A 26,285-nucleotide genomic window follows, 5' to 3' on the forward strand; every position below is an offset into this window, starting at 1 on the left:
TGCGATTTGGTACTTCGTTTTACAGCCAAAATTGTCTTGAAAATTATTTGTTTTGGATAGCAAATAGGTAAATGTTCCGAAAACACACTAGTAGCACGGCACTTATAATTGAACACAATATTTTAACATCCTTTGTTTTCTCCACTGTGTTAATATTAAGATTATTAAGTAAGTTTCGATACCATTAGGGTTAATTCCGCATGAATAAAACGCGATGCAAAACTACAAGATATAAATGACAGACCCTTTAGCATGAATTTTCATCGTGAACGTGAAGTGATTATTCTTATTGAGTAACTAATAGGTATTCACAACTTTTCATATACCTAGATGTCAATTTAAGTAGAGGCCACTCATTCAATATATGTACATATTCAGGGTTCATAAAGCTTTACAGGATGTACTTAATTTTAATTTCTTTTTTATTTAAATAAAAATAAAAGTGTCATTGAGTTGAAGCGAGCTTTAACCCGCGTACTGTCGCACTATCTTGGCCCACTCCTGGGGGAAGTTCCGTTGGACGTAGGACAGGGTTCTTTGGATCTGTTTGGTCTCCTGAGGGGTGCACTGGGGACAGGCGCCTCTGAGGACCAGCGGGGCCAAGGCTGTGGAAAAAAAAAATTAAACAAAAATTCTAAGGTATATGTTACGGGCAAAGTGATTAGCTGGGAATTATTAATAATGCCCAAGACCGATGGGCTCAGTTATTAATTAAAACTGGTACTACTAATTCAAAGTTGCTATTACTTTTCAAACTACGCTAATAGACTCAAACAAAAATCATTGCAATTTTCTATGCCTATAGGTAAAACGACAAATTCACACAATAGAAAGAAAGACGTTAGTGAATGCATTTTGTTTTTGTATTTGTGAATCACCTTCGCACGCTTTTGTATAAGTCATTCGTCAAATCGTCATTCATTTTATACCTAATGATGTGGTAAGTAGTTTGTAGGATAATTACGATTCTTATGGTTATTTTTATGGTTCTAGACATTACCCACATTTTAACCAACTTTTACATAGTTATAGAGTGGATTATCCGATGGAAGTTATCAATACGTAGTCGTTCAATAAAAAAACTCATGAAACGAAATCTATAAAATTGACAATAAATACAACACTGTCCAAGTCCAATTCATCTATAATCAAGACGCTACCTAAATATCTCAACGAAAGCCGCTATCATCTATCGTATCATCCGTACAAAATATACTCGCGAGGAATGAAAAAGTTCCACTATCCATATGTGTCACTGGAACTTTTTCATTTTTCGCTCAACTTACTCTTCAGCCGTTTCCCCGTGGGGTCACAGGGCGCCTCTCCGAGCGCGCACTTGAGCTGTCTCTGGATGTAGCGCTTGTCGTTCAGTGCCTCTTCTAGGGCTGACTCCGACACGCGCGGCTTGGTCTCCTTGGCCTGCGCCCAGCAGACCGCCACCAGCGCGCTCAACACCAACAGGTGGGTTATTGAGAACTGAAATAGAGTAGACAGGAAGGTGAGTAAAGCTGATCGGATGGGTCGAAGGGAATGGACTTGAAGTTAAATTCCATTCTCAATCAGACACATAAACATTAAAAAGAATGCGTCTATATCACTTCCTAAGAAAAACCTTGCCATAAAAATCATGATAATTATCTCCGTTCGTTCTATTAGAAGCTACCCGCCATTATAACCCCCGCTAGGAACAGACGTCGTATGTCCAATTACTCCAATTACAAAATTGACCGTTCCATTTATAATTCATATAATTAATAATGAACGGTCTTCGTATACGAAACGCAGAGATTTATCGCAGCGCAAAATTGCAATAAACGCAAGATCTCACTAAGATAAAGCGGGGAACTCACTCGGGCTGGCATGTGCTAGCATGGTGTCGCGTGTCATTGATTGATCACGCGAGCGAGATCGCGCGAGTGAGTCGCGACTCGTAACTCATTCTCTTGCTACGGTCACGAATTCAATAGGCGACTGTGACGTAACTGCGGATGCAATCCCGCCGGCGTTGCAGCGGCACTACGGTCATGTAATCTTTTCCGTATTTAGGTATAGTGGTATGACAAAAACTGTGGCTTTCATAAACGTTAGTCATCATCATCAAATTTCGAAGAAATAGCCATTAGGGTGCATACTCGGTCGATGATATTCACTTTCCTGACCTATCCTTGAGCATGTGTTCCTCCTCCCTTTAAAAGAGCGGCCCCCTTTAAGCGCGGCGTATTTTGTGATACAGGGTAGCTTCATTCATTCATTCATTCATAGAAGATTCAAATTAAGAAATAGCCATTGCTATAAGACTACTACCAAACCTGTGGCTATTGTGGCCATATGGCCACAATTTGGTATACATATGCATACTAAACTTGCGTAATAGTCAATATCTACATATTATTAAGTAGGTACTCTATCTATTTTACCTTAATTGTTTCCATGCCGTTTAGTTACATTTCGCAACTCCCAATCGATTAAGCCTTGATCCACCGAAACGGATATCCGTCGCTATAAATTATCCAGATTCTTGATTTACTCCGAGGTAGGTAATAGATCTAATCTCCACGATGTTAATTTTGAGGTCTTATTGCGAAAGACATAAATTAGGTAGTTAAGTACCAAAGTATTAAGCTTACTTATCTAATACTTTTCAGAAGAACTTGCTTCTTTCCTATACACAACGCACCCTCAGTATAATAGAGGCGTAATTCAAAAAACTAAATTGTTGGCAAATCGCAAAAAACGATCCGGAAATTTTCATTTTCAACTTTGACAGTATTGATTTTACTAAAATGGGTGAAAATGGGACTATATTATATTTTATTCATGAAGCCTGGGATGTATTTTTTTTGTTAATATAATAGACGTAAAGCTCTTGTACTATATATATTATTTTATGTTTTTTTTTAAAAACATAAAATATTACTTAAGCCTTTATTGTTCTGAACTCAATACTTTTAAAAAGACTATTTTATACTTAGGCCTTTTTAATTAAGATTTAAAAAAAAATTGCTATAAGTCTCAAAAGATCTATTTAACACTAAAATAATTTAATGATTGAAGGATATTTAACGATATGAGCCTATTTTATTCTAAAGGGTGAATTACAATACAATAGAAATACAGAAATAAAGAGGCACAATCGGTTTTAAGCCTGTATAAAACTAAACCTGCGAAGACCTGTCCGTATCACCGTTGGCACATCACTAGTTACGTCACTCTTACAGGAAGCGGGGGGTGCGGTAGGTCCCCGTATAATAAAGAAGGAAGTATCGGATTTCTCATTCTATCATAAAAATGCCTCTGTTTTCGTGGTCATCGGATAGAGCATACCTTTTTTGGTCTTTCTATGACTGTAACTCAGTATCGTGAAATTTTGATATAAGCCCCTTTTATACTGAGAGTGCGCATAAGTACATACTTAACTATATTAACTGAAATTTGTGTTAACTTTTATGTTATTTTACCAGACTTAAAACCATATAATTACACATACTTTAATAACTATGTAGGTAAGTAGGTACATTACTTATCTTGGGAATTACCTATTGCATAGCTCGGTAGCTGCACTCATTTTTGTAACAGTTACGGAAACTGCTGCAGTTAAATCGCATTCATCATAACTTTGAAATACAACTCGTATCTGCCTCCTACTTTCACTTTCTCGGGTTTACCGATTGAAGATATTCAATTTGGAACTTTAAACCCGAGCTCCTAAAGATTATTTTAATATATAAAGCACGAATGGGATTAGTTAGCTAGCTACATCCGATGTAGAGCCCTCTAGGGATTTGAAACTGTGTTATTAGAAAGAGGCTAAGTTTACTTAAGTAACTAGGTATATAACTACTCAAAACAACACTAAATAATATGCCTTGCCTACATAATATATTTGAAAATTCTCCAATATTTAAAAAATACAACGATAACTCCCTATACGATTCTACGTAGATAAGTAAGTAAGTAACATGAGAGAAAATTGACAATTTACACCTATTTAAATAAGTAACTAAGCTATTTTTAGGTCTATCTATTGTAACTTATACCATATTAACTATGTGTACCTTGTATAATAATATTCTAGCCACTGACTTGCAACTTACAAGGGTCGATGTGTTGATGCAAGGTCTCAGGTTGAAGAGTCATCAGCTCATTTATTTTCGAAGCACGTCCTGACAAATGGAGTCATAGTGTACTGTTGCGTACAAAAAGCTAACGTTAGGTAGGTATCTGTAGGTTAAGACAGTACGGGTTGTATACTTACAATGTTAAACAGCGAATTTTTACCCTTCGATCAGTGTTTAATTCAAACCCCACTGATTGCCCGGCAATTACGAATAGTGAGAAATAATTATAAATACCTATTACAATAATTATTATATTTTGCACAATAACCACACCAATTTTGGTAGGTAAGTATCTCTTCACCACAAACTTTTTCAAATACTTATTTAAAATAGCCAGAATGATCTTCAAGTAGCAATAAATAATTTAACAAATTTTATATGCGATGAAGCCAATGAATCAAACAAACAATGAAGGCCCGAGACAAGTCAGAATGGTCCACCAGTCAGCAATGTTAAATGTGCGTCCTCCCTTTTCTTAACCATTGATTGAGTTTTTAAGGCACAGCTTCTGATTTTTGATGCTTTAGAGGCGTTACAAAAAACATACACATCACTGCCTGATTCGACACACTTGTATGACTAGTTTATTGGCAGGCAAAATGCGAGTCAATGCAGAACGAGTTGTGAAAAGTTTGATCAACCGAACGACCTTGTGTCAGAAGCGAGCGCTAACTTTGAAAGGTCCGCAGCGGGAAAATCCTCACCATGTCCAAGAGTGGCCCGCTTGCAGAATATTTTATGTAACTAGGTATTATCCAGAGCTTATAGGTAGTTTATGTTCCAAAAATAACATAAATATTTACAATTCACGTATTATTTTTAATGATAGAATAAAAATATATGATTTTGTATTTTTGCAAAGGGCCTTTTAACACTACCAGTTTATTATTACATAAGTATACTACCTACTTATAATTATAACTATCTGGGACAAGTGACAAACAATGGCTGTCGAGAAGCCAGTGACACCTCTGACTCATTATAAATTGTCTCGTCATACATAATCCTACATTCTTATAAATAAATACTAGGATAATCGCGTGTTAATTACCGTCATTTGACGTGATTTGATTTGTGTGTGATTGTTATCAATTACCTCTATCACTCATCTAGTTTGCATCGTATTAAAATTAGAATACTAACGAAACAGTCCTTAAGTAGGTATTAATTTATGAGTGCCTATTCCTTATTCAAAAGTATTAAATTCTCGTATGTAAACAACTGTTTATGAAGACGATGTCAATGGCGCGTAAACAAACAAACAACTCAAACGTCAAAAAGTTACAAAATGTTAAAATGTGCAAGCTTCTTAACATAGACTGCCTACGTACGGTGGCCTGCGCCTAAAAGTATACAGGCGGAGTTTTTAAAATAGCGATCCCTGATGATGAACGGACCAGCTACATATGTTATAAATCCGGGGACGTGTTGTTTGTGATATGTGTAGCAGTGGTGTTTATGTGGATGTGCTTGAGCAGCATGTGAGCTTGAGATCGCTATTTTAAAAACTCCGCCTCATGGAAGTAGAAAAAAAGAATCTTTTCTGTCTTTTTTTCTACTTCAATGCTCCGCCTGTATACTTTTAGGCGCAGGCCACCGTACGTACCACCTAATGTTAAAGCTACAAATATATATTTTTATTCAAGTATTAAGTGTTTTAATTGACTTACTAACAGTTTTAGTCACCATATAGCCAAGTCACCCACCGCACATGCAATACAACTTAGTGCATGTCCAATGTGTTTTGTGGCCATGGCATGAAAAACTAACGAATGAAGAAATAGTTAGCATGACAATTTATGATAAATTAACAACTTCTTAACTTTGACCACTACTTTTCAGATGCGATTTTTATGCCCCATACGCGAGGTGAAATATAAACAAATTGATCAAATAAGTAAATATACAAACTTAACAACAACTTATTAAAAATATTTATGAATATTCATATCAATTTAAGATAGCCGGTTTATCCGGTTTTTTAGTTGGAGATCTGATTAGTGGCTAAGTGCTATTAATAATCAAAGTAGGTAGGTAAGTACATAATTATTATGTATAGGTACTTAGTACGTAGCAAGTGACCGAGTATTTATTTACTGAACTTCCCACATGTAGTAGGTTCCTGCCATACATTCAATAAAAAGTGCAGCATTTATTAACATCTTATTAACTTATTCGACCCTGTAAATTATATGTACTTACGAATATTTTTAAGGATTTATATAAGTACTTTAGTTAAAGGAAATCCTGAGGCTTATTCCTATGTAGTTGCAACTTCGTTGTTTTTTTACCGAAATATTTTTAAAAATTTACTTAAGTACCTATACAATTACCTATACACTTTTGTACCGTGTTATACTACTAAAACTGTACTTACTACAAACCGCTTTAACACACATTGACAGTTTGTTAGTTGGACAAGGTACAAAAGTGTATCATTATTTTATGAAACTGACCGTAAGTACATAATCATACATAGGTATTATGAAAGTGCAAAATAAATAAAAAATACCCAAGCTGCAATATTTGATTTGTACCTATGTCGCTTTTTGAAAAAGCTAATTGTCTAATGAGTAAGTACTTATTGTGCGAGGTGCACCTATTCTGGTTGAGGGAAGTACGGCGGGCAGGGATCAGGAATGAAAGACTTCTATTCTGTTCACCAGTCAGGAAGTGAGAGAGCTAGAGCTGTTGCTTGCTTGTTCTTCTTCTTGTTCTTTCTTCGCTGTTTGCTTTTCAACTGAATTCCAACTGTTAGAACTGTTTTGTTCTCTGTTTACTATTTTACTGAATGACTGTGAGGCGCAAGCGTCGCCTTTTATACTGTTCTCTATCGAATATAGAAATCTTTCGAAAACTGTGGAATGCTATGGAGAGTTCCGGAATGTACTAGAATCATCTAGACTTTCAACGCCATCTGTTGCCAAGTAGAGTAACTGCGTTGTCTGTTAGTAGGCTATCGTTCTACTTAGTTAAACTATTTCCTACTAGATGGCGCTGGCTTCCTCACTTCCTGTGACTATTTATTTATTATGAACAAGACATAAATTATATTCTATTCTTGTCCCGAACATTACTCCCGCCGTGCATTGACGCCGTGGTCGTCATTGCAGATCTCGGTGAGGGACGTCTGGCTCCGCATGCTCGGAGGGCAGGATGGCCAGCTCGCTCGTCGCTCCCTGTAGGCTCTATCATTAGTTGTTCTCGGCGACGGCGGCGGCGGCTGCGGTGGCGCGGCGGTTCTCTTCGTCTGTGGCATTGATCTGTGGCTGTAGTCTGGACCACACTGTGGGGGCGCCCTTTGAGTTTGTGTGCATCTCGCGTAGCTGTGCTGCTCACGTTCATATTCGATGCCCATCGCCTGTCGTGGACTGTACTATGATCTTCGATTGAGGCGTCGCTATGGGCGGCGTAACGGCGACATGAACGTGACGCTTCTGTCTGTTTTGTACGCTTGGCGAGAGTACTGGTGGCGCGTCCTTTTAAGTTGCTGTGAGGGCGTGTGGGCTTCATGAGTGGTTCACGCGTAGTCTGGCAGTTGAATCTATGGTGTTTCTTGTCCACCGTCCTCGTGTGCGCTCCGTGAAGAACCCAGCCTAGAGACGTGTGTGAGGCGACGAGTTCATCCAGTTGTCCTTGGCGCACCTCGCTCGCGATGAGTAGATGGCAATTATCCTGACCGATGATGATCTTTGGCCTTGCTGCTTCGTATTGCAGGTGCTGTGCGATGTCACGCAGATGAGCACAACTCCGAAGATCTTCATTTCTCACCGTCTGTGCGGAGAGTCGAATATTGTCGATGGTCCGCGCCTGTATCGTATACTGTGCGCGTTCTCCCTGTAGAGTCACTTTGTTGCGACGAGAATGGCACGCGTTCATCTTGGTGTCGGCGATGGCGGCTATGTTCAGCGGCTCGATGGGGCCCGTGAGGCCCGCCTGTCTTGCTATGGCCGCGTCTATGAGCGTGACGGTAGAGCCATCGTCGAACAGAGCGTGCGTGTGTACCTCTCCCGCCGGTCCGACGATCTTGACAGGTATTATCTTCAGGTACGCGTGTGTTTTGTGCGGCGACCACACCGACGATACTGTTACGCTATTCTTTGTTTTCGGTGCGGTTTCTGTTGTTGTGACCGTTGATCTTCTGAAGTGCAGCAATCTATGATGGAAGTAATTGCAGCCATCTTCTCCGCAGCGGATTCGCTTGCAACTGTGGGTTTTGTTCTTGTAGCGAAGGCATCGGAAACATAGCCTCTGTGATTTAGCTATTTCCCATCGCGAGTTCACGTCTGTTGCTCGGAACTCTGGACACTCAGTGATGTTGTGTCCCTTTGTGGCGCAGTGGCGGCATTTTACTATTTTAGACACTGTGGCCGCTGTGGTATAGGCTCTCTGTATTCTGTTGTGACTGTGCTCTGTGGGTTCTGTCTCTGGCTGTGCGTAGGGCCCGCAGAGGTCGGCTTCTCTCTGTAGAAATCTGGAGAGCTTCAGTAGGTCCGGCTCTTCTGTAGTCTGAGTGGCGGCGTAGTCGAACCATCGGTAGCGTATGGCAGGCGTCAGCTTCTCTATCGTGATCTTCGTGGCTTCCGGGCTGTAGAGGTAGTGTATGCGGTCGAGAGCGCGCAGACTGGCGACGACGTTGAGCACGCGGCTGGCGAACACGCAGACATCGCGCGGGTTGTCCGTGAGGCGCGGCAGCGCACGCAGGCGGTCGAGTTCGGACATGGCGATGGAGTCGGGGCGGCCAAAGCGAGACTCCAGGGCGCGCATGATGTCTGTGGCGCGTGCATTCAATATTAGCAGATTCTCGACTGCTTCCTTGGCTTTTCCTCTCAGGCTTCGTCGTAGTCTTGCCACGTTGTCTGTCTCGGTGAAGCTATCGGCTGTTTCATAGAAGCTCGCACGGAACGACAGCCACTCGTGATGTGAGCCGGCAAATATAGGCAGCTCTGTGTGGTAGCGTGGTACAGCCCTCTGACCGGCCTGCGCGGCTAGCGCTATTGCAGATGCCAGCTCGGAGAGGTTGATTTTCTGTTGCTGACTCGCTGCGGCTGGGACGTACTGTTGCGGTTGGCTTCTTGACTGTAGGGCTTCGTAGTAGGTACCCGCTTGTGGGTACGATGAGTGAAGCGGCAGCACGGCGTCAGTCGGGTAGGCCGCGGCGGCGGCGTGTGCAGGCGCGGCGGCGGAGGCGGCCGCGGCGACGGGGGCGGCGTGTGCAGGCGCGGCGGCGGTGGCGGCTGCATCGGGGGCGGCCGCGGCGACGGGGGCGGCGTGTGCAGGCGCGGCGGCGGTGGCGGCTGCATCGGGGGCGGCCGCGGCGACGGGGGCGGCGTGTGCAGGCGCGGCGGTGGTGGCGGCTGCATCGGGGGCGGTCGCGGCGACGGGGACGGCGTGTGCGGGCGCGGCGGCAGTGGCGGCTGCGACGACGGGGGCGGCCGCGGCGACGGGGGCGGCGGCGGCGGCGAAGACGACAGGGGCGGCAGCAACGGGGGCGACACCGGCGGGGGCGCAGGGCGCGGGCGGCGGAGCTTGTAGCTGTGGTGGCACTCCCGTTTGTTTCAGCCACTCTTCCACTTTGTTCCAACTTTCAGTCGCGTGTTCCGACTGCTCTTCATCTTCGTCTTCACTACTTTCTTCTGCTTCCAAGACGGCGATGCGTGCGGCGGCGAGCTCGAGTTGTATTTTCAGCATCTCTTCCTTGGCTCGAGCTATTCGCAGCGCACGCGCAGACTTGCTACTCTTCGACTTGCACTTCTGTGACGACGCGGCGACGGGCTGGGGTTTCTGTGACACGGCAGCAGCGGTGGTGAGAGCTTCTGCTCCGGCCTTCTTCACGGCAGCGGAAGAGGTTTCTGTGGGCGTGGCGGAGACAGAAGCGGCGGCGGCACCGGCAGCGGCAGGCCCAGCGGCATCGTCGGCGGCCTCGATAGCGACAGCGGCGTCGGCGGTGCCAGCGACAGCGGCGTCGGCAGCGGCAGCGGCTTCGGCGGCGACAGCGGCTTCGGCGGCGGCAGCGGCGACGGCGGCGGCTCTCGTGATGATCGGCATTCTTGATCCGACTTCCTGCAACGAAGTATCCGGCTCGAAGGACCAAATGTGCGGGATGCACCTGTTCTGGTTGAGGGAAGTACGGCGGGCAGGGATCAGGAATGAAAGACTTCTATTCTGTTCACCAGTCAGGAAGTGAGAGAGCTAGAGCTGTTGCTTTGCTTGTTCTTCTTCTTGTTCTTTCTTCGCTGTTTGCTTTTCAACTGAATTCCAACTGTTAGAACTGTTTTGTTCTCTGTTTACTATTTTACTGAATGACTGTGAGGCGCAAGCGTCGCCTTTTATACTGTTCTCTATCGAATATAGAAATCTTTCGAAAACTGTGGAATGCTATGGAGAGTTCCGGAATGTACTAGAATCATCTAGACTTTCAACGCCATCTGTTGCCAAGTAGAGTAACTGCGTTGTCTGTTAGTAGGCTATCGTTCTACTTAGTTAAACTATTTCCTACTAGATGGCGCTGGCTTCCTCACTTCCTGTGACTATTTATTTATTATGAACAAGACATAAATTATATTCTATTCTTGTCCCGAACACTTATCCTTATGTATGTAAGTAGTAGGTATGTCCAAACGCAAAACCTCATATAGGTACCTAGCTATACATTACTATTACAGTCCACTAAAATATCGAATAGGGTAAAAGCAATTTTTAGTCTAAATAAAATCATTACAAGGTTCGCACGTCTTTCAATCAAAAGATCCTCCACGCAAAATTCAACCTTACGGCCTTAATATTATGGTCCTAACCGAACCGCATGCGTGTGAGCCACCGACCGGTCGCGAGTGAGCCGAGAACAAAAGCCGTGAGATAACGATTGAATAGACGAACATTTTATTGCAAAAATAAGTGTTATAAATTATTGGACATTCAAATTAACTTTGTGAAACACATGTTGTTAACTTTATTAAAACAGTTACAGTGAACTATATACGCATAAACACCTATAACTGAGTGAGAATTTAGTGTACCTAAACGGATTGCAGTGTTTTAATGAATAAACTGAGCGAGTCATCGTGGTTTAACGGCTATTAAATCACTACACACATTATAACCTGCGTGTCCTGCGACGCTATTACAATACGGTGTTTACCTACAATACCTACAAAGTGTTTTGCGGTTATATAAGTTATATTTAAAGCAAGTTAACAATGGAGGATCTACTTATATGTCAGCACGAGCTTCTGGAGACCTTAAAAAGAGCTGAAACTAATTACAAAAAGACGCCTAAGGAGAGGATTAAGAGAAGTTACATAGAAACGAGGTTAGAAACATTAGAACAGCTTTGGAAAGACTTTAAAGACGGTCATAAGAGTATTATTGTGAAAATTACTAAACAAGAAGACAGAGAAGATTCATATTTCGAAGAAAATACCTATGAAACCTTTGAAGAGTTATACACACAATACAAGGCCACCTTAAAGGAGCATCTTCAGCCGTTCTTGGAGCCACCTACTCCTTCTTCACCACCTCCTCACACTTCTACACCAATGGGTAATGTACAGAAATCATTAGATGACGAAGTTAAGTTGCCTATGATCGAAATACCTAAGTTCAGTGGCAAGTATGAAGAATGGCAGACGTTCTACGACTTATTTTCTTCACTCATACACAACCATAAGCGCTTATCACCTGTACAAAAGTTACATTACTTAAAGGGTAACTTAGTTGGAGAACCAGAAGCAATGTTACGCAATTTTACTACAACTAATGCAAACTATACCGAGGCGTGGAACCTATTAGTGAAGCGATACAACAACAAGAGATTTAATTGCAATGCATTATTGAAGTTATTATTTACACATAGATCAATCAACACGGAGTCGGCGAGTTTAATTAAACAATTAGTAGACACCTTTTCTACCTGTTTGAATGCTTTGAAAAATATGGAAGTGCAAACTGATACCTGGGACTTGTTGATTGTCTACTTGGTCGTATCAAAGTTGGATACTGAGTCTATGAGACAGTGGGAACAGCATCTAAGCGGAAGCAGCATTGAATTGCCTACCTGGTCGGAACTGCGAGACTTTCTAGAAGCTAGATTCAGATCATTAGAGATGATAGACAATAATAAGATCACTACGCAGAGGACAAGTCAACCTAAACCTATTGTGAAACCTAAGACCTTCCATACAAACATGAACAGAGACGTGAAAACACACGACATCAAGTGTGCAATGTGCAGCGGAGAGCACTACATCTACAATTGCAAGAAATTCGGAGAGATGCCTACTAACGAGAGACAGAACTTCGTGCAGACCAACAAGCTATGCTTCAACTGCCTCGCGCCGTCCCACTCGGTGCTGAGGTGCCGGCAGGCGGCGTGCTGCAGGCGCTGCGGGCGGCGCCACCACTCACTCCTGCACTTCGAGCGAGAGCAGAACACGGAGAAGCCCACCGAGAGTCAAACTACGAGTACATCTACAGGTATTTCGAGCGAGTCGTCGTCGAGAGGTAAGCCTTTGTCTAATGATACACACATTGTAACCAATTTTTCTAGTGAGCAAATGAAACCTAACTGTGTACTTTTAGCTACTGCTAATGTGATAGTTGAGAGTAAAAATGGTTGCAAATATATGATTAGAGCTTTATTAGACCAAGGGTCACAGGCATCATTTGTCACAGAGGCGACCGTTCAATTACTTAATCTTAAACGAGAATCAGTAAGTGGTTGGGTGTCAAGCTTGGGAGACGGGCAAACGAGAATTAAACACATGGTCTCACTTTGCGTGAAATCACGCCACAATCCCAAAGCATCAGTTCGAGTAGAAGCGTACGTACTACGTTCACTTACAACACTTTTACCTACTACTAAACTTAGCACACCTGACGGGTTAAACTTCGAGAATTTAGAGTTAGCTGACCCAGGGTATGCCACACCAGGGAGAATCGACATTCTACTTGGAGCGGAGGTCTACAGCGACGTTCTACTGGACGGCGTCATCAAACATCCAAAAGGTAACTTAATGGCACAGAATACTATTCTAGGTTGGGTGTTATCTGGAAGGATGTCTCGAGAATCCATCACCGCGCAGAGAAATATCACAAGCTTGCATGCTCATGTTAAAGAAGATGAGATGCTGAAGCTATTTTGGGAGTTAGAAAACGAGCCTAATAAAATAGAAAAGAGATTGTCAAGAGAAGAAGAAAATTGTGAAGAGTTCTACAATGCTACAACAGTTAGAGACGAGGAAGGAAGGTATGTAGTAAAGCTTCCATTTAAAAGCGAGAACCCAGAGTGTCAAAATGGTCGATTGAGAGAAGTAGCTGCCAAGAGATTCGAGTACTTAGAGAGAAAGCTGACTAAAAACAATAAGCTTCGCGAGGAATATCATAAGGTAATGGATGAATATATAAAATTAGAGCATATGGTTCCAGTGCAAGCAGCTGATATCGACAATCCTAAAGCAGTGTATCTTCCTCATCATGCTGTACTGAGGGATGATAAAGACACAACAAAAGTTCGAGTTGTTTTCGACGCATCGTGTAAAGGTGTTAATAACAAGTCGCTCAATGATGATCTCCTAGTAGGTCCTAAATTACAACAAGACTTACGACACATCTTGATGCGGTGGAGAACACACAGAATCTGTATATCTGCAGACATTGTCAAAATGTATCGAATGGTACGCGTAGCTGATGAAGATACTCACTTCCAGAGAATATTGTGGAGAGATGCACCAGATAAGCCGATTGAACACTACAGACTTTTGAGGCTAACATTCGGGACTGCTTGTGCACCTTATCTTGCTGTGAAATCTCTACAAAGGCTAGCAGACGATGAGAAACATAAATATCCACTCGCTGCAGAGATAACGAAGACGGATTTCTACATCGATGACCTTTTGACAGGATGCGACACTGAAGAAGAAGCACTAACAATCTACAATGAGATGAATAACTTAATGAGAGCAGGTGGGTTCGACCTTCAAAAATGGAGTAGCAACAATGAGAACGTGATGAGATACATAAGTGAAAACAAGCGAGCTGATCAAGAAGTTCCCCTCAAGGTCAACAGTTTGGTGAAAATACTAGGAGTGTGTTGGAATCGGGATACAGATAGTTTTGAATACACATTGAATATGTTAGAGCCGAGACACCCGATTACCAAACGTCATATTCTTTCTGAGGTAGCCCAACTGTACGACCCTGAAGGATGGATTGCGCCTGTCGTCGTTGTGGCGAAAATGATCATACAGAAGTTATGGAAGACAGGCCTAGACTGGGATGATTCTGTGGAAGGTGAGCTACTTGAAGAGTGGTTAACTTACAGACAAGATTTGAGCAACATTAAACACATCACGATACCAAGGTGGTCACACAACTCCACTACGTCGAAGACGGAGTTACATGTGTTCGCAGACGCTTCCCAGGCAGCTTATGGAGCAGCAGTTTATATCCGAGTCGTTGAAAACGAAAACGTTTATGTGAGCCTCATTACTGCCAAAACCAAAGTTGCGCCTGTGGAAAAGCAAATTTCTATTCCTCGACTAGAGTTATGCGGCGCAGCAATGGCAGCTACACTAATCTCAGAAGTATCTCAGGTATTGAACATCAACAAGGAAAATCTGCACGCGTGGACAGACTCAACCATCGTCTTGGCATGGTTGAAAGGTGGAGCAAGTAGATGGAGCACATTCGTGAGCAACCGAGTGTCCACTATACTCAACATATTAGACTACGAGCAGTGGGGTCATGTTGCTACAGACATGAACCCAGCAGACTATGCCTCAAGAGGATTACCAGCTTCACAATTATCGAGTCAGTCATTATGGTGGAGCGGTCCCGCTTGGCTATCTGAAAACGACATCAATGTCAGCACACCAGACATTGAAGATACTCATGAAGAAGAGAAAGTGAAGACTTTAACCGCTTTGATAAACACAGAAGATGAGCTAATTTGGACAAAATTTTCTAACTTACAGAGAATGTTGAGAGTTATTTCTTATTGCAGAAGATGGCTGAACTTAAATGAAGCTAAAGAGAAACGCGAGAAACATACACAATTTATAACAGCAGAAGAAATAAAACAAACGTTGGAAAGTTGTATAAAACAAGCACAAGAGATAGAATTCAAAGACGAGATAAAGCAGTTAAAGTCTGAAGGAAGTGTCCCCAAAAAGAGTAAACTCCGTAATCTTTGCCCCCTTCTTGATGAAAGTGGCATATTAAGAGTCGGCGGTCGTATCCAACAATCGCATACGGACTATGACACACAGCATCCTATAATATTACCTGCTACGAGTCATCTTAGCAGACTAATTATTGTAGATGCCCACCAGAAGACAATGCACGGAGGACCCCAACTAATGCTGAATTATTTGAGGTCTAAATTCTGGATTATGCGAGCGAGGGACCTATCAAAGAAGAGTTATCGAGAGTGTGTAACGTGCATCCGATATTCTGTCAAGAATACAACTCAAATTATGGGACAGTTACCAGAAGTGAGACTGAAACCCAACAGACCCTTCAAGTCAGCAGGTGTCGATTACGCAGGACCCATCAACATTAGGTTTTCACCCGGTAGAGGTTCGAAATCCTACAAGGGATACATCTGTTTGTTTGTGTGTATGGTGACCCGCGCCATCCACCTTGAAGCTGTCACGGACCTGACTTCAAAGGGCTTTATCGCAGCATTTAGGCGATTCACTGGAAGAAGAGGCCATTGTTATGACCTCTATAGCGACAATGGCACCAACTTTATCGGCGCAGACAAGCAGTTGAGAGAGATGTTCAACAGCGCCAAATTGTTAGCGTTTAAATTTACCAATGCTATTCTTTACTAATATCAAGCTACTTATTTCATCATAGGTCCGGCCGGATTACTAGATGTAGCTAGGAGTTGTTCTTTAGTTCATTTAGTTTCTATATTGTCTGTGATTCGCATTGACTGGCCGGTCACTGGATTCATGCGGATTCATTCAATTCAAGATGGCAGAAAAAACAAGAATAACTTTTAAAAGACTTCTGTTTGTTATTAGATTCCTTTTTGAATAGTTTGTGTTCCTTATAAAAGTATTTTACTTCAAACTTCCTGAGTGTCTTATTTTCAGCATCTTCTATAGTACCAAGCTAACATTTCAGAATTGAGATGAGTAAGTCTACGCCCACCGGTAAGTGAATTTATTTCTGTGCTTAGTTATGAAAATTGTTATGGATATAACAATATGCAGTTTCTATGATTACTGAAAAGAAATTTACGTATTATTAACCACTATCTTAAGAAATTAATATCACGTAAAGTCCAAATAAGGTTATAAAAGGTAAAAACGCGATCATCACGCTATATTTGGCGAAAATTTTATCATTGTGATTAATTTCATTATCGAAAAGTGCAAAACACAGCTTTATAAGGTAGATTTGTATTAAAACTGTTGTCTTGCAAACAGCAACAGTGAATGCAAAGTACTTTACTTTACTTTATTTGAAATATCGCGTGCGTATTAGGCCTAAATGCAAAATGGAGAATTCGCAATTCCTCCCATTATTGTGAATTAGCAGTAGCAACTGTAGCAAGTCAATAATTAATAATCATAAAGTTTATTTGTCTTTGATTTAATTGATCAAGTAATAACTGAATTTTTAGCATGAACTGACGATGTAATATCCTACAGAAAAAAAATCTTAATACCGCGATGTAATATCCACCATGGAATGCCAACCCTACTTTAGAGTATTGTACTCTATATCATTTAAGCGTGATCTATAATCTATAACACTAATAGAGTACGCTAAAATAGCCTTTTTTTACACATTTTTACTAGTCATATAATATTACGCAAAAACACATAATCAAAACCAAAAAAGTCGACTATTTACTTTGGACGATCTTGAACGCAGCCACTAATGTCAAACGTCAAATGTCACATGTGACAAGTTATTTTGAGAAGTTTTTGAGGTTTGTTTTTGTTTTGTTTGTGACTTTGGTTTTGTTTGTTTGGAATACTTTTATCCCTTCGTTATAACGTGATTGATGAACATTGATAACGCCGATCAAGCATCCTGTACTGATAATAATAACGCAAGTACCCCATCTAAAAATCGAAAAGTTTTGACGAAGAAAAAAAAGGACACAGAAGTACACACAACTTTGGGAAAATGAGTTTTCATGGCTAAGAAAAGACTCAGAAAGTGATACAAATGCAAAATCCATAATCTGTGGCGAAGTTTTCTCTCTATTCCATCAGCTGGAGTTGTACACGTACGTAAGAGTGTTTGATTTTTCTTCTGTATGCTATCTGTTGACGAAAATGTTTTGTGTGTGTGTATGCTTTAGTGAAGGTGCATGCATCATCTATTTAAAATCTTTTCAGATATATCAGTTCATTATACCCGCATGCTTACATTATTTTCTGTCATTTTGTTTTCTTATTTTCGAATCAATTATAAAAAAAAATACAACATATGAATTAAAACTATACATTGAATGCCTCACCATTGAGACAATAGATAAACAATACTCCAATATACCTATTAGTTATCATACCACCCAGGCGGTTCAACCTGGCTCACAAACTGTAAAATTTTGTTGAACTTCTTTCTTTAGGAAAAACTTTTAACAGGAAAGATAAAGATGTCCTAATAATATAAGTTATCTATATGAAAGTCAAATACAGAGATTAGTCGAGAACATTAAATTACCATTTAGTACCTATTTAATCATGACCTGTAACAGCTGTATTGCATTTTAACGTTACATTCATTTATTATTGTAAAGGTTTAGCATTACATTACTAACTTTCTTGCTTCCGAATATTATTGTGGATAGTAAGTACCTACCTGTATTTTAAACAAGTCAGGATATAAACAATGTCCAAAAGGATCAAATAGCACAGTCTATTCTGTGTAATTCATAGATATTCACATCGCAACAGGCAGGTCAAATCAGAAGTATTAATTAATACTATTAGTAATATCTGCAAAATCCAAGACGTATAATGTATTTTTTCTTGCTTGGCGCGGATCTTGAGCGGCCTTGGAGTGTCTTTTTATTTGAATTAATTTCAAAACAAATTTATGAAATGAAACATAAATACACATGAAATGCATAGAATGATTGATTTCGTAATTAAACCATTTATTCAATTCTTTATTTGTGAACATAGGTAATGTATGAATAACAGGTGTTCAGCAGAATATTGAGATCTGAGAGTACAAATCATGCACACATGCTATTTCCATAATTTAAACATTAGGTACAATAAATAATGACTTAACGAATTGTGTTAATACAAGTACAATAATGCCTCAATTAATAAATATCAATGTTGAATAACATTATTAATTTTATAATGTCATAGTGTATCATCAGTCAAATATTTATGTATAATAATGAGCATTTTCCTACTAGTAACTCATATAATTCCTTTTGAAACAAATCATAACTTAAACTGTGGACCTCCACAGTACCTAATTGGGAATTTCATTAAAACAAATTTTGGTCTCATACACAATATGTTATTTCTTCATCAATGCTGTTTTTACGACGGAAAACTTACGTTATTAATATATTGTGAACTACCTTATTAATCTGTTAAGAGTCTGGGAGACTTTGACAAACAAACATTTGTTTTACAAAAACCGCAACTTCATATATGTATAAAGATGGAAAAGTAAGTATTTTGGCTGTAGTTAATTTGTTTAATTGTATTTTTATTAAAAAGGACACACAAAGATTGTTTACCTTTTGTGCTGAGTGAGAGTGAATGTACATGCAATCACCCATTTTATGACATATTATTATCCGTATTAGTTTCAATATGGGTCTTTTCCAACACCTTTAAGAAGGCTGGACGTCTCAGACAACTTTTAAATCTGATAACATTATTTCCGTAGTTTAAAAACATTAAGTATAAATACATGTTATTATTCTGTTAGTAAATACCACTAGGTCCCTAAGTTTTGAATACTTTATTCATGATCTGCTAAATAAATATAAATTACCATAGGTATATTACAACTTTAATGTTTATGAAGTGTTATATTTTGTATTTTTAAGTACCTACTGCTTTGTTGAGTTTTAAGGAAAAGTCGTTATATCGTATAGGAGACTATGATAATGGAAATTATATGTATTTACTTAGAATTAAAACTAATGTAACACCAACATAGTTGCAATGATAATAATTTATATTATGATTATAAGCAATTTTAGAAAACAATATTTTTATTCCTAGACTTAGCAACAGCCTTCATCTTTATTAGATAAACTTAAACGGGATTATATCCCATGCATTATCATGATACTATCTTACAAATGTCTAACAACAAACAAATTGCGGAACCTGGAATATTCTCTCTCTTCTTTATTGGTTTTCCATGACTTGTTAATACTAAATATAAATAAAACTAACTATTGACCAGTTTCCATACATAACAATGCTCAGCCTCACATTGATTTCAATCTAAAAATGCTTACATTTTGTGAACTTTAAAACTCAAACTACAGTGTGAAAATATCAATTATGCTCTGTCCATTATATTATTGGTTTTTGGACAGTTGAAATCCCATACATTTTTGACGACTAAAAGCAAAACCAACTTTACTTACCAGACATAAGGAAACGTCATAAAAAAAATAAAAACATAGTGGAAGCTATATAAGTCTCTCGAGTTCATAATCACCTTGGTGTGAATCACATAACGTCAATAACACAGATATAATTAAAAACTATACCATAGGTACTATTTGTTTATTTATTTATTAATTTATTTAAATAAGGAACACGACTACTGACCACATATACAGTCTAACTATAGTCATGGAAGTAAAGAGTGCGAATTTGTGGAGACTTTATGTCATTGCCTGTTGAATACTTACAGTTACAGTTAATTATATTAGGAAATAAAATAGCAATTGACTATATCGTTTAACGGATTGGTGCTTAGATGAAGGTAATAGATCAATTTAATACGGTATTTTACAATTAGTTCGGATCAATTTCAGTTCTGGACTTTATAAATAGACTGTAAAGCTTTTGCACAGTCAGTCATCACATCAGTTACTTTAAATATCCCTGTAGGAACTGCCAAGAACCCATCTCATACTATTTGGGCATAGAGCAGTAATTAAAACAAAATATTTCAAATCTATTTTATTTCCTACATTTCAAATATATATTTTATTTGTGACGCCGCTGGCTTGCTGACGTAGAGGTTCAGAATTAATTATACATGATCTTACTTTGCTGGCTTTATTTACAAAAGGAGAAGTCAAACAAAGTGACATTATCCTATATATAATCAAATATTCTATATTCAAAACTCGTAATAAGCCCACGTCCTCATAATATGGCGAGGTTGACATAGTACCTACATACAAATTTCATTCCATTGGGCCTATCATATATAAAGATAAAAATTCAATAAAACAAAATTAAAAAATAAACACCCTTTACATAAAAACGTAGAAATGATTTGATGAAACTTACTTTCAAATACAATTAACCTAACAGTCCTCCACTATTCATAACAAGGTGAATGAAATACTCTAGATCAATCTGAAGGCAATGACGGAAACAATAAAAAAAAAAAAAAACGAAGTACTTATAAAGAAATGTTTTTAAGAGTCTTTATTGTACTTATCTACAAATAAAAATAGTAGGTTAAATTAATGCACTGTACTTTCTTTGAATATGCTGACATCGATGAAATTTATAATGAGATAGGATATTTAATCAATATTTTGCACATATTAAAAAAAAATTAAGTATACAGTAGCGATAGCGGTCACCAAACTAAGCTTGGTCTGTATCTTGAGGTACCATTGGTATCTAAGTATTTTCTAGTTTTAATTATGCCGACACTGAAAAGGCTGTTAATTAAAGGTAGCTATAAGCACCTACTTGTATTTACCTCTACATATTTTTATTTTATTTAATCCTTTATTGCACAAATATAAAAATAAGTGTACAAAGGGTGGACTTAATGCTACAAGCATTTTCTACCAGTCAACCCACAGGAGGTGCTTTTACCTACTTATATGTGTTTACCTACTTGCTGAATGCTTGATTGTAAATTCTTATCACGGCATGCTAATTATTACCATGCACCATGTAATATGCACAAATATTGTCATGTTATGTAATGATACTCTCAAATATTTATACTCTTGATTTTGCAACTCATATGCATACTAACTCTAATTATATTATATTCATTTGATAGAAAACTTAATACTTAAGATACGGTCAATTTAAAATAATTAATATAAAATTCCACGAAACTTTAACTAATTATAATATAATCATGTTACAATATAATAGGAATGCCATTAAATCAACTAATTTATATATGAATAATTCATAATTAATTCGTGGCAACTGTAACACTTAACTTTTATCCGTGTCTCAAGCAATTAAAAACTTGTAATTGGCTATCATTATTTCAAAATTCTTATAATAAATTATTCGTTAATTTTCCTGTAAATAGATAAAGGTAATAAGAACTATTTATGATAAAAGTACATAATATAATATTATACCTTACTTAACTAGGTTCATTATTAAGCTGTGGATGTAACTTATTACTTGCGACTAATATGCAATTTATTTCTCACTTTTCTAATTCCTGTTCTTGTTTTAGGATAGGAATATTCACATATTGTATGATGAATATGATGATGATAAAGAAAACGATGATTTAAATATGAAGATATAATTGGAATAATCATAAAATGAGAATATGCATATAAAAATCTACATAATGAGAATGGCTGAGGGTCAGCATTGATCTATTAAATCAAGATCGTTAAAACACTTTAATATAATTACAAAGAAAAGGCCGATTTAATATGGAGACACAAGAATATAAGACATAAAATGAAAGGATTGGAATACCTACATTATGAGAATATGGAAAGAAAATACTTACATTTTATACACATAATACAAGAATGTATTGGAAATATTGGAATATTAAGAGAATGGCTGTCTAAAGCTCTATTAAATCAAGATGGTTAACACACTTTAATAAAATTACAAAGAAAATGTTGATTTAATATGAAGACACAAGAATATTAGAATTAAAATATAATAATTTGAATACATTATGAGAACATGGAAAGAAACTTACATTCTATATACATATATTATGAGAATGGCTGTCTGAACAGTATTGTCCTAATAAATCAAAATGTTTAACACACTGTTGTTATTATAATAAATGATGATTTAAATATAAAAATACAAGAATATTATATATAAAATAGAAGAATTGGAATATATTTTGATACTAAGATACCTGCATTATAAATATATTATGAGAATGGATGACCGAACAGTATTGTTCCGATAAATGAAGTTGAATGGTATGCTGAAGTGCAAGCGGTGCTCACACAAGGATGTGATTGGTATGCCGAAGCACAAACGGTACTCACTGAATGATAATACACACACTTTAATATTGTTATAATAAAAGGTGAATGGTATGCCGAAGTGCAAGCGGTGCTCACACAGGGTTGTGAATGGTATGCCGAAGCACAAGCGGTGCTCACCTAATGATAATTAGTATATAGTGGCTGGTATGCCGAAGTGCAAGCGGTGCTCACACTGGGTTGTGAATGGTATGCCGAAGCACAAGCGGTACCCACTATACTATTTATCTGATAAAGAGTAAGTATGTTGTCCGAGTATATGTGGCTGGTATGCCGATGTGCAAGCGGTACTCACACTGGGTTGTGACTGGTATGCCGAAGCACAAGCGGTACCCACAATACTAGTGACATTTTATATGTAAACTAAGCCTATATTTCTTATAATACTCTTATTAAGTATAATAATACTTTCTTTCACTTTAATGTTACTCAAAATAAATAAAGATTATGTTTAAATTTTAAAAATTATATCAGAAACAAAATCATATCAATATTCAAATAATCACTATTTAATTTACCTACTCGTACGAATTAATTTGATTTATTCTGCTACGAGGCCATTGTCCAGCAGTAGAACAACAATAAGGAGGCCATTGTCCAGCAGTAGAACACTAATAAGGAGGCCACTGTCCAGCAGTAGAACAATAAACAAAAAAAAAAAAAAAACAACTAATTAATATATAATTTGTGTACCTATTTCAGATTCTGAGGAACAATGAACATACAGTGTAGCCGACCAAAAATTCACCTAGCAACGTTGCAGCGTAGCAGACCAGCGTCAGACCAGCATTAAGTACATCAATACGAACAGCCGGAATATGGTTTACTAATTACTTATAGTCTCTTTGAGTTTTGTTTTAATTATGATTGCTAAGTGCATTTAATATCACCGCATAGATATAATAACTTTATTAATTTTGCTAATTCATTCAGTTTGTTAACATAAATTTAGAACTTGTTAGTTAGCGTTCGAATGGCCGACAGGGAATGGGGACATTCCCAATAACAGGACGGCCGACTGTTAGCGTTTAAATTTACCAATGCTATTCTTTACTAATATCAAGCTACTTATTTCATCATAGGTCCGGCCGGATTACTAGATGTAGCTAGGAGTTGTTCTTTAGTTCATTTAGTTTCTATATTGTCTGTGATTCGCATTGACTGGCCGGTCACTGGATTCATGCGGATTCATTCAATTCAAGATGGCAGAAAAAACAAGAATAACTTTTAAAAGACTTCTGTTTGTTATTAGATTCCTTTTTGAATAGTTTGTGTTCCTTATAAAAGTATTTTACTTCAAACTTCCTGAGTGTCTTATTTTCAGCATCTTCTATAGTACCAAGCTAACAAAATCTACATTTCCAGGTGAGTTAGCAGAGTTACTAAGTTTAGAACGCACCACATGGCATTTCATCCCCCCCCGGGCCCCGAACTTTGGCGGAATTTGGGAAAGTGGAGTGCGCAGTACCAAGACGCATCTAAAAAAGGTAATCTCAGACACTACACTTACGTACGAGGAACTAGCTACCGTTTTAACCCAAGTGGAGGCTTGCTTAAATTCGCGGCCAATAACTGTGCTGAGTGACAACCCGAATGACCCCCTCCCCTTGACACCGGGCCACTTTCTGATAGGTGAACCTTTATTAAACTTGAGCGATGAAAACTATACACTATGTAATTCAAATCACCTAGAAAGATGGAGATTAGTTCAAAAAATGGTCACCGATTTCTGGAACAGGTGGTATAAAGAATATTTGGTAACGTTAAATCAAAGATATAAGTGGAACACAAAGAATGCTGAGCCAGAAATCGATGATGTAGTTATATTAAAGGAAGACAATATTCCACCTAGCAAGTGGATTTTAGGCAAAATTGTACAAAAACATGTCGGTCCTGATAATATTACACGCGTTGTATCCGTCAAGTGTAAAAACGGCATTTTTAAACGACCTGTGAGTAAAATATGTGTCTTACCTGTAAATAAACTTTGCACCTAATTACTATAATTAGTTATCCGAGTAAATTTAAATGATAAAAGTTATAAAAATAACTACTTAAACTATCTTTACCTACCTAAGTATTATGTAATCTACGTTCCTATAGCTACTTATAAACTAGATTATAATACTTACCTTTGAACTTATAAACTAAAATAATTAATGTAGGTACTTACCTTCATACTTACCTTAGATGAGTAATACTTACCTGTTGCTTATATGCTACATTAACTAATGTGTATACCTACAAAATAAGATTAATCTTAGTTACATACTTACCTGTGTCATAATAAGACTCATACATAAGTTCATAAACCTGAGTTGTTGTTGTTAAAGATAGATATCAATTGTTATTTTTGTGTTAGTATATAGTATGGTGGGCGGTTAAATAAGAAATTCATATTTAAACTTAGCCATGTATTTACATAAGAATGTCAGTCACTAGTTCTTTAAATTGAGAGCCTATGTATAAGTACATCTGTTGTTTTAAAATACATACACCATACTTGCTTAATAATTAAGTCATAAAACACATTGTGTTATTATTCCTTGAGTTAGGTATCTTATATTGTACTTAAATATTTCATATTTCGTTGCATATTTTGTGTTTACTTAGCGATTTTTGTATTTAAATTGTTTAAAGAACTGCGTCCTTTGGTGGGCGGAATGTCCAAACGCAAAACCTCATATAGGTACCTAGCTATACATTACTATTACAGTCCACTAAAATATCGAATAGGGTAAAAGCAATTTTTAGTCTAAATAAAATCATTACAAGGTTCGCACGTCTTTCAATCAAAAGATCCTCCACGCAAAATTCAACCTTACGGCCTTAATAAGGTACTTTGCTGTAACCAAAGTATTAAATAATACTTTAACGTGATTAAAATTCAAATGAAAAGTTTCGTCATTCATAATGTCCGTCCGGCTAACCTAGATTTATGTAGGTGGACGTTTTTAATGTTTTGAATACTAAAAAAACTTAATGCTTGCGAAAACTAGTAATTTTGACTAGGCGTAATTGTTTTAGATACGAAACACCTAAATAAATACAAAAACTCCCAAAAATATTAAGGAGGATCTAATACCTAGGCAGTTGTACCAGAACCAAAACCTAACGTAGCCAAGATGATTAGGTATTAAATAAGATGATTACGTAGGTATATTACCACTTAAAATCTAGTTTATTACTTAAAATCTAGGTTTAGTAACAGTCCATAGCATAATATTTTATGACGACTGTAATCATCATCACCCATTCACTCTTTCAACTTAAATTCACGAATTAAGACCTCCCCAGGCCAGGCATGATATTCAGGACCCACAAGACTACTGTGTGTGTTTATTTTCAAGCCAAAACAACTTAAGCATAAGTCAGTATACTTACTTAAATCATCAGGAAAAAAATATGAAAACTCACTTGCATCCTTATTGCTCTGACGCACTGAATGCTCACACCAGAATCACTTTTGATTTCCGCTTACGACGACTGTCACTGCGAAACTGGGACCTCAAACTTTTTGGTACAATACTTCACGGAGTTTTTTTTTTCTGCAGTGAAGCGTTGGAGTCTGGGTTTGGTTGCAGAATGCCGTGTGTACAGCGACTGTGGCGGTGCCGTAATCTGTTACTTAACTCGGATCTGACCCCCCTCTCTCCGATTTGTTGTTACTTGACTGGCCTATACTCGACTTTTTGTGAATTTTCTACGAGATTGATTGCGCTATCGTTAGAGTAAGTAGAGTTATA

At 38.2% G+C, this 26,285-nt stretch overlaps 2 protein-coding genes and 1 long non-coding RNA gene across 3 annotated transcripts; 2 read left to right on the plus strand and 1 right to left on the minus strand.

Moving 5' to 3' along the window:
• Positions 1–404: 404 nt before the first annotated feature.
• LOC119693184 (ejaculatory bulb-specific protein 3) lies at positions 405–26,144 on the minus strand. The gene is made up of 3 exons (XM_048628726.1): positions 25,957–26,144; positions 1,287–1,476; positions 405–605 (listed from the first exon to the last, which is right to left on the minus strand). The coding sequence occupies exons 1-3, from the start codon at positions 25,960–25,962 to the stop codon at positions 466–468; spliced, it is 336 nt and encodes a 111-aa protein (XP_048484683.1). The 5' UTR covers positions 25,963–26,144; the 3' UTR covers positions 405–465.
• On the plus strand, positions 10,911–25,317 carry LOC125490214. The gene is made up of 2 exons (XM_048628703.1): positions 10,911–15,912; positions 23,891–25,317. The coding sequence occupies exons 1-2, from the start codon at positions 11,318–11,320 to the stop codon at positions 24,534–24,536; spliced, it is 5,241 nt and encodes a 1,746-aa protein (XP_048484660.1). The 5' UTR covers positions 10,911–11,317; the 3' UTR covers positions 24,537–25,317.
• LOC125490215 lies at positions 22,525–23,840 on the plus strand. The gene is made up of 2 exons (XR_007267540.1): positions 22,525–22,777; positions 23,242–23,840. It is a non-coding gene; the product is annotated as an uncharacterized LOC125490215 (long non-coding RNA).
• Positions 26,145–26,285: the final 141 nt, after the last annotated feature.

Source organism: Plutella xylostella, chromosome 21 (assembly GCF_932276165.1).
Source record: "Plutella xylostella chromosome 21, ilPluXylo3.1, whole genome shotgun sequence".
NCBI classification, from domain to species: Eukaryota; Metazoa; Arthropoda; class Insecta; order Lepidoptera; family Plutellidae; genus Plutella; species Plutella xylostella.

Coding starts and splice junctions, on each gene's coding strand:
- LOC125490214 (XM_048628703.1), top strand. CDS start 11,318: ATGGAGGATCTACTTATATGTCAGCACGAGCTTCTGGAGACCTTAAAA. Junction 15,913..23,890: donor GAGATGTTCAACAGCGCCAA/ATTGTTAGCGTT, acceptor CAAGCTAACAAA/ATCTACATTTCCAGGTGAGT.
- LOC119693184 (XM_048628726.1), bottom strand. Junction 606..1,286: donor CACGGGGAAACGGCTGAAGA/GTAAGTTGAGCG, acceptor TTTTTTCCACAG/CCTTGGCCCCGCTGGTCCTC.